This window comes from Homalodisca vitripennis, chromosome 7, assembly GCF_021130785.1.
Source record: "Homalodisca vitripennis isolate AUS2020 chromosome 7, UT_GWSS_2.1, whole genome shotgun sequence".
Lineage (NCBI taxonomy): Eukaryota > Metazoa > Arthropoda > Insecta > Hemiptera > Cicadellidae > Homalodisca > Homalodisca vitripennis.
The window spans coordinates 82,904,657-82,914,483 of NC_060213.1; the positions used below are offsets into that span (position 1 = coordinate 82,904,657).

The 9,827-nt window shown below is 32.1% G+C and overlaps 1 protein-coding gene across 1 annotated transcript; it reads left to right on the forward strand.

The window, feature by feature from the left end:
* The first annotated feature begins 306 nt into the window (after nt 1–306).
* On the forward strand, nt 307–9,133 carry LOC124366008 (ankyrin-1-like). Its single transcript, XM_046822200.1, has 2 exons — nt 307–633; nt 3,079–9,133. Exon 2 carries the CDS (start codon nt 3,081–3,083, stop codon nt 5,481–5,483), a length of 2,403 nt encoding a protein of 800 aa, XP_046678156.1. The 5' UTR covers nt 307–633; nt 3,079–3,080; the 3' UTR covers nt 5,484–9,133.
* Nucleotides 9,134–9,827: the final 694 nt, after the last annotated feature.

The window sequence follows — 9,827 nt, forward strand, 5'->3', positions numbered from 1 at the left end:
CATACAAAACAAAATAAAAATATGCGAGTCTAATAGGAATAAAGTTAATTATTAAAAAAAAAACGGCTCGGAAAATGCAAAAACTAACTAAATGTTCTTAGTTTAACCGTTAATATGTTAATGTAGTTGTGATTCACTTTATAACTTTGTTGGTCTAAAAATGTGGGAGTGGGAGATCTTAACTTAACAATTTTATTCTTGGTACAGGCAACCACAAGGTTCATGTTTAAAAAGTAAATACGTCAAATAACATTAAATTATATAGAATGAAGTTATAACAAGTGTACAACGTGGCCGCGTTATAAGTTTATAAAGGCCAGCCAACAGGCAAAAAGAAGAAGAAAATAAAAATATGCAAGTGGATTTAGCGGGGTTTGATTCTAGGTGCCTCAATTAAATATGGCACAATCGCAATGTGCAGTATATAACTAATGCCTTGGTGCCAGTGAAGGGTCGTATGTTACATGTAAATATTGTTGAATCTGAAAAGTTTTAAATTTTATTTTAAAATAAACACGTCTGATTTTAGGAGTGCAGTAACTTTTAATTAGTAAACCACTGTTGGTAGGTTATGCCTGTTGAAGATTTGTGTGTGATAGCTTTATTAAAAATTGTGACTTCCAGGCTCTGAAGGTTAGTTCATTTTCCAAGATCAATTTTTATGTTAAATGTTGCACGTGTGTTCATATGCTAAATACTCTAGTAAATATACAGTTTGCACATTTCATTTCCCAACACCTAGAAGTGTGAAACTAGGCTACCCATACATTCCATCCATAAAAAGAACTAATTCTCTGACATGAATACCAACCTGGTTCATGAACTATTCCTGACCTAGTTCCTGAACTACAACTAAGCTAGTTCCTGAACCAGTTCAATTAATAAAACGGTATTTGTCACATTAACGGCCGGAGCGGCAAAATATGAGTTTCGCGATATTAACTTATTGGAATCGTCCTACAGAACAAAACAATATAAGGTTTGACTGGGTGGAAATGAGAAATAACGAAGTTCTAGAACATAAACGATGGAACAACTGTTCAAGCGCGGAGCAATATTTCCATGTTCTACATGCACATCGGGCATCACGTGACCTTCTGTGACCATGATTCAACCTCGTGATGACGTCATCGGATGCGGCGCCATCTTTGCAAACGTAAATGAAAAAAAATAATACTAAAATGAGCAGAGTTTTGATCCAAATGAACAATGTTTTTCTTAAATTTGAGCTACAAATTAATTTCTTGTTATCGAGTTGAGACGAGTGCCTCCGGCCATCAGCGCGGGCTTCTGCAGCACCTGAATAGTAGCCCTAATATGAATACGTATATAAATGGACATTAATAGAGAACACTTACCATTAGTGTGTTCCACAGAATGTACAGAAACTGAGGCAGTTTTATAAAACATAAAAATTAAGTACAGTTGTTATTAAATTGTTTTAATCTTTTTGTAGCTTGCATGTTTTTTAATATTCAAACCGATAAAAGTATGTAACCGAATACTTAACTATGGTCATATGGCACACCATTTCAAAGCCCATTAAATGGCAAAGTTTTTAATATCACTTGACACATTCTTGTGTACAGGGTGTGGTAAAAAGATGGGGTTCAATGATGTTTCAGTTTTTTTTAAACTTAGGAACTTTGCCATTTGAATCGACCTGAAGCTTAATTTTCTTTTCTTACCGATTTAACCAATACATTTTTCAAATTTAAAATTTAACGTGGAATCTAAAAATTATGTAGTTTGCTCACATATGTCTATACGTTGCTGAGAAATATCAGATTTATGTACAAAAACACGGGTTTTTTTAGAAAAACTGAAAATAATTCATTTCAGATCTAATTTTTGGAGTTAGACTTTCTTATAACCGCCATTGTATCATATTTACATTGTATTATAACCCAAAAAATTTTGTCACACCAAGAGCCACTCACCCTGTATATTAATGTAATGAAAAGTAACAAAAAATCTTTAAAAATGTTTTTATTGACATACACGTGTTCCGGTTTTTAACCATCTTCAGTGTACATTAACCTCTAAATAAATAAATAATAAACAATTAAATATACACATGTGGACCGTTTTAACATATGTTAAATTTAAATGACACAGTTTTAATGTTTGATTAATAATCTGTATTTAATGTTTTAATTTTTTCAAAAATTGGGTTTGTCTTATTTTTCAGATTACTATTTAAAATGTTATGAGGATCTTTTAGTCACCACGGTTAATTTTGAATACTCCAGATTGTTTGTACAATTCTTGTTTGTCATAATTTTAGTTCACACTGTTGGAGTATACTATGTTTGGAGCATTACATCTTTTCAAGCAGTGTTACAATTATTACACACCTTTCAAAATGGTATGTATTCTCAAGCGAAAAATTCCCATCCCTGTTACCTGAAGACTTTGACATCCCAAGACATCTTCAAAACTCAGGATCCCTATCCAAACAAAAGATAGACAATCTAAAAGAACAGATATGATTAGTTACGGAGAAGGATAAGTGGTATTATGAAGCCATCAATGAGCAACGCCAAAGTATGCTTAAATGCATTTTTAATGTTTACAACTATTTCTTAAACCAAATATAAGTGTTTACCTGACATTAATGTTTTTTTATTCTTGCATATAACCCTTGATCAAAGAGAATAAATATTTAATTTTTTGACATTTTCTTAGATAAATTTCAAAATATCAATTAAAGAAAAAGTTCGAAGCGACGAAACTTTGAAAACAAATTACTAAAAAAAACCTACTTTTTTATTTAACTACTTCATATTATTGTAGCTGTCTAGCTAAAATAATTGAAGGGGTTAGTAAAATAACAAGCTAAAGTTAGTCATAACATAACAAGGTTAGTCATAACCTTAGCTTGTTTTCACATAGCCCTTACACAATACATAATTTAATTCAAAAATACTTGATGTATTAAACTGTTAAAATATTTAAGGAGTTATTAGTATTTGTATGCCTTGGTTATAATTTTCAGAGCATAAAAATGTAATTATTTGAAATCATCTTTTCATAAATGGATTTATAGTTTAATTTTTATGTGTGACTTTGTTGTAGATATGGCAATGAATCACTCATCGCTTATTCGTACAGCTGTGTTAAAGTCCAACATAGAAGAACTTCAGTCTCTATTGGACGTCGGAAAAGAAGAAATTGATGTGGTCTGTGGCATCAAGCGAACCCCTCTACACTGGGCTGTGTGGGTAGAGTTCGAACAAGGTGTGGCTCTACTGTTGGAAAGAGGGGCCCAAGTTAATATGCGAGATGTAAGACAGCAGACACCCTTGCACTTGAGCTGCATCGTTAAAAGTAAAAATATAGTTAGTGCTCTTCTAGAAAACGGAGCTGAGTTAAATTGTACAGATATGGATGGGATGTCTCCTCTTCATTTGGCATTGACATATAATTTTGAGGAAGGTTTTGAATTACTGCTTACTAGAGGAGCTAACATTAACACCAAAGACACAAGAGGGAATACACCTCTATACGATGCTGTGAGGGGAAAGTTTGACCGGGGTGTGACTATGCTGTTAGAAAGAGGGGCCCAAGTTAATGTGCGAGATGTAAGACAGCAGACACCCTTGCACTTGAGCTGCATAATTAAAAGGAAAAATATAGTTAGTGCTCTTCTAGAAAACGGAGCTGAGTTAAATTGTACAGATATGGATGGGATGTCACCTCTTCATTTGGCATTGAAATATAATTTTAAGGAAGGTTTTGAATTGCTGCTTACTAGAGGAGCTAACTGTAACACCATGGACAATAGAGGGAACACACCTTTATCTGATGCTGTGTCGGACAATTTTGAACAGGGTGTAACTATGCTGTTAGAAAGAGGGGCCCAAGTTAATGTGCGAGATGTAAGACAGCAGACACCCTTGCACTTGAGCTGCATCGTTAAAAGTAAAAATATAGTTAGTGCTCTTCTAGAAAACGGAGCTGAGTTAAATTGTACAGATATGGATGGGATGTCTCCTCTTCATTTGGCATTGAGATATAATTTTAAGGAAGGTTTTGAATTTCTGCTTACTAGAGGAGCTAACTGTAACATCATGGACAATAACGGGAACACACCTTTATCTTATGCTGTGTCGGACAATTTTGAACAGGGTGTCACTATGCTGTTAGAAAGAGGAGCCCAAGTTAATGTGCGAGATGTAAGACGGCAGACACCCTTGCACTTGAGCTGCATCGTTAAAAGTAAAAATATAGTTAGTGCTCTTCTAGAAAAAGGAGCTGAGTTAAATTGTACAGATATGGATGGGATGTCTCCTCTTCATTTGGCATTGAGGTATAATTTTGTGGAAGGTTTTGAATTACTGCTTACTAGAGGAGCTAACTGTAACACCATGGACAATAGAGGGAACACACCTTTAACCGATGCTTTGTCGGACAATTTTGAACAAGGTGTAACTATGCTGTTGGAGAGAGGGGCTCAAGTTAATGTGCGTGATGGGAGTCTACAGACACCCTTGCACTGGAGCTGCATGATAACAAGTAAAAATATGATGAGAGCTCTTCTAGCAAAAGGAGCCGAGGTAAATTGTATGGATAAGCATGGCATGTCTCCTCTTCATTTGGCAGTGACAACTAATTTTAAGGAAGGTTTAGAATTACTGCTTACTAAAGGAGCTGACTTGAACACCAAAGACAAAAGGGGTAATACACCTTTACATTCTGCTACTGATAATAAGAACCTGGAGATAGTACAGATGTTGTTAACTAATGGAGCCAAACTGAACCTTAAGAACGACGATGGTAAAAGACCTTTACACATAGCTGCCACAAGAACTCAGAAGTCTATTGTAAGATTGTTGTTACTGTACGGTGCCCAGGTTGATGCCAAGGATCACGGAGGTAGTACACCTTTACACCTGATTCTCCAGGAACTGAACAACAGTGAGAACGATGTTGTTGAGGATTTACTTGACTGGGGGGCGTCGCTGATTGTCAGAAATAAGAGGGGACACACACCTTTGAACAAAGCGGCCATGCAATCGGTTCCTGTCTATGGTTTGATTAAACACCTTAATAAATTGCAGTTTGTTAATTTACAACTCGCTTATAAGGCAAGTTACACGTGTTCCACCCCCTATTATCGAGAGAGCTACAAAACATCGTGCTCAGAAGAATTGACAAAGTTGAAAACAACCAGATTTGGCACTCAATCCCTATTTGATGTGTTTTCCAAATATAAAGACCCTACATTTGTATCAAATGGTAAAATGCGTGAAGCTATATACTCGTCTGATTTTGAAACAGACTTCCCTTTGTACGCTGTCCTCTTGAGAGCAATGTTCAAACATGCTGAGAAACGCGTTCAATTGTTAAATAATGCTCAGGATGTTTTTATTCACCTGGTCGGAGTACACTTACCCCATGAAATTTCAAGAAAAATTTTCTCCCACTTGTCTAATGAAGATATTGTGAATGTAACAATAACTGCTGGGAATTGCGTTTAGGACTTTAAGAAAAAGATTATATGTGAAGATGTCAGAGGTGAATGTTTCCAGCTACGACAGTTAGGTAGATTGTCGTAATTTGTAGGTTTTTTAACTTTTTTACATTTATACGATACGTCTGATTCGTATGTCGTATTATATGGATAAACATTGTTTATATTTAATCGTTTAGTATGTTTTAACAGCCTTAACAAACACTATGGAGCCTGCTCTAGAAGTTGTAGTGCGAGGAGTAGTGATTCTTTCGAAGGTTTTTCCTGCTGTTGTACACTTTTGTCAGGACAAGTTTTAGTGTTGTGGCAAAATTCAAACGAGGAATATTTGGTTTTATATTGGCACGAGGTGTATGCAAATCAATTTAAGAATAAGGAATATTGTAAGATAGATAAAATTCTCTTATGGAATTTCTTGTAGGAAAAAATATATATCCAATTAATGCGGAAAATGTTAACATTAGCATGTTAGATGAATATAAGGAAACATAAGATTTAAAGAAAATTCTAAATCGCCATGGAATTGAATTTCGTAATTACTTACCCAACGGGTGATACAAAATTTTAAATGCTGTATTGACAATTTCTTTAGAAATATTAATGATAAACCTGAAATCAAAGTCTTAGAAATCATACATCCCTGTCTGATCATGGTGGATAAATTCTCGAGCTCTTACAAACACAAATGAAAACTAAACGAACCTTTTCCTTTGTAGTGAGTAAAATTTCAACTCAAAATATGACACTTAAAATCTCTATTGGGTAAAGAAGATTGGCTTCTGGTTTTTTTGCTGTCCGGTTAATGAGATGTATGACTTTTAACAGTATTTTAAGATATTATTGAAATGTGTTTTACTCTTATACAAATTAAATAAGAATTAGACTTGGAATACAGCGGATTTAAATGGTATAAAAATAAACAACTTTCCGTAGTAAACTTTCAAGATACACTCAGCCTGTCAACCCTAAAAATGAAGTTAAAATATAAGCAATTAAATTTAAAGCTAGTAAACTGTAAACAAAATTATTTTAATGCCAAAATCATAAATATAGAAAAAATATGAATAAGACCACAAGGCAAATTATTAATAATGAAACTAAAAGGAATGGTAGTAAATGTGAAGGGAATCTTGTCCTAAAAATCAAAGATTGCAATTATTTATCATTACCATCTCCTTTAATTATTATTTTTTTAATGTGAAAAATGCACCGTTAAAAGATCTTTCTTCAAGTCCATTGGATTCAGTTTTGAGAATAACAATACAACTTATGTACAATTTTAATGTTCGCCATTTACTGAATTTGAATTGAAACAAAAACTCGAATCCCCTAAAACTATTGTCAAATTGATATTATAAAAAACTAATTTAATTGATCGAGTCTACAAAGCACTTGTTAATAAAATCACTACTGCATTTAGTTAATTCTGCTCTCATTTCCTGATAAATTAAAAATTTCAATGTTTTTCCGATCTACAAAAAGTTAACTGTAGCAGAAATTCAGAATGATAGTCCCATTTCAGTTTCACCATCAGTTTAAAAAATATTTGAAAGAACAATGTATAAGAGAATAGTTACCTCTGGAGGTAAATAATCTTTACGCCCAGAAATAACATGGATTTCGGAAAATATAAATCTTAAAAAACTGCATTGTTAGAGTTTATTAAATCTATAATATAGACAATAGACAAAAATGAAAATATTACAGAGATATTCGTATTCATGGACCCATAAAAAGCTTTTGACAGCATATTCCATGACATTTTACTAAATTGTAACATGTATTCATACCTTTCTAACAGAAAATAATATACATAGAGATATCTCACACATAAAATAACAAATTATAAAAATTTCAATGCAGCGTATAAATAGTGAAAAATGAAATAGTCCTATGGTATATTTTAGTCCATTGTTATTTATATGCTATATAAAAGACATGCCAAATTACCTTAGTAACCTAGAAAACAGCAAAAACCAGCCCTGTCTATTTGCAGGTAACAAAACTTATCATATCTGGCAAAAAAGAAGATGAATTACGTGTAATATCGTATTTTAGAAATTACAACATTGTGTCATTAAGATTAGTTATAAATGCTGATAAAATTAACTTTATTTCTTTTAGCACGAAACAAGATAGGAAAAACCGTTAAAAAAAGTTTAAATCATGTTTATTGCACAAATGTTCTAGGTCTAACCATAAACATCAACTGAATAACTGAATGAAGGGGAACTTGGGTCAGGTGGGATTTTTATATTGACCAGGTTATTAATAAAATCATATCTGGGTTGTATGTTATTATTATTAAACGACTTTTATGTATATTTATTATTTATTTATTTATATACAATATCAATTTTGAAGATGGTTTTCCATGCCCATGTTCAACCTCATATTACGTACAGAATGGAAGTGTTTGGGGGTCCACAAACCAAATTTAAAGAAAATTCTTACTGTACAAAAGAAATGACTGTAAATAATGATGGATATGAAGAGGGACGAATCAGTTAAAAATCATTTCACTGAACTCAATATTTTTAGAGTGCATGAGTTTTAAATTCTACAAAGTCAAGACTCACTAATTTATTTTCGTAATTAATTATGAAACCATATATAATACTAGAAATAAGAATAAAGTAATAATACCTACATATAATTAAGTATATTATACGAAGAAAAATTCTTATACTGGGATACATTGTTTGAATCAATCCAAGAAATAATATTAAGAGTTGATAACATGTAGGTATTTAAATATTGCTAAACAATTACTGAAATTAAAAAGCTTTTATTCATTTGAAGAATTTTATTTGATATCATGAATTATTTACACTGTGTTATAATATTATAATTTTTTTATCTAAATTGTATTTTGTTTTAATTTTTATAAGAAGCTGTGTTCTTAATTTTAAAAGAAATGATCAATACTGCAAGTAGTTTTAATTTTGATAGTCAATTTAGAATAAAACAGCAACTTAACAGTTAATTTTTACTATACAATTAGAATAATTTTGACATTATGTGACGTAGTTTTAATGACACTTTATTGTACCTATGTGCATAATATGTAATTAAAGATATTTTGACTTTGAAAAGCAAAAATATATGTTCTGAGATTTTAGTAGTTGCTATAGAAGTTTTCAGCTTATAAGCCCAGTGGAGCTCAGAGGCCCTGATTTTTTAAATAAAAACTGTTTAAGTGAGCTTTGTTGTTGGTACACGTCTTAGTAATTGATTTAGTTCCTGTTTTACAAATTTCTTTTTGACACTAAAAACTGTAACTCAATAGCTATTGCTATTAAAAATGCCAGGCTTTAAGTCAGGTTTTAGCCATTTCATAGTGAGCTTAAGAGTTAAGGTAAAAATATACAACAAAATATTTGCATGTGTATTTTTTGTGGTTTTAATAGGCTGGTTTTAAAATGAGGGGACAATAGATAAAGCAACATCCTCATTTTAGGGTCATTATAGACCAACTTGTATGAATACGTTATAAATTGTGTAACAAAACAGTTAGTTCGGGTTAACGAATAACCCGACGATAAATGTTAATACTGCTTTAGGTATTAATTTGCTTAATTTTCACTATTATAATTTTTTTTTATTTTGTCTGTATTTGAAAAACATTTTATGTACACAATAAATTTTTTACTTTTGCAAGATTGTTTTCTTTCTTCCTACTGTGGAAATTAGTGAATATATACTAGAAAATGTTATCCAAACAGGCAATTACGTATTATTTAATGCACAGCAATATTTTTATTTGGCGTATAGAGAGTTTATTAATCAAACCATGTTCCATCAATTCCTGCTTGTAAAACATGTGCTATGCATCAATAACGGCAGGAACAATACAAATTTCTGACATTTCTAACACTCACGTATTATACATTCCTTTTTTTACTTGTTATTTTAATGTATCCTAATCCTTGTCGTGTTCAATCAAATTAAACATTTACTTGTTTGGTTATGTACCTGTGAAGTCTTTAAGAGTATTAATAAATCTATAACTAATTTAAAAATAATATTTTGGCGTGAGTAGCATTAACCTTAGTTGAGACTGGAGGTGGCGGAGTGCACTCTACTAGTAGCGAGAATTTGCCTGGAGTTGATGACTAACACCACACGTGCTTTAGGTGGTTTAAAAAAGTTCAATGTAAAAAATCAAATATAAAAAAATAAAATATTACTGAGACTTTTATAAGTATGTAACAGTGAGTTAAGCGTGCCGTGTACGTATATAGCGGAGCTGGAATGTTCGATTTTGCATGATAAGGCGCGTTTCTGGTGGGTTTGTAAGAACTTATAGTTGCTGAAATATAGTAATAGATGAATAAAAATAAATTATACC

Bases quoted from the DNA above. Each gene is read 5' to 3' on its own strand.
- LOC124366008 (XM_046822200.1), top strand. From the start codon at position 3,081: ATGGCAATGAATCACTCATCGCTTATTCGTACAGCTGTGTTAAAGTCC.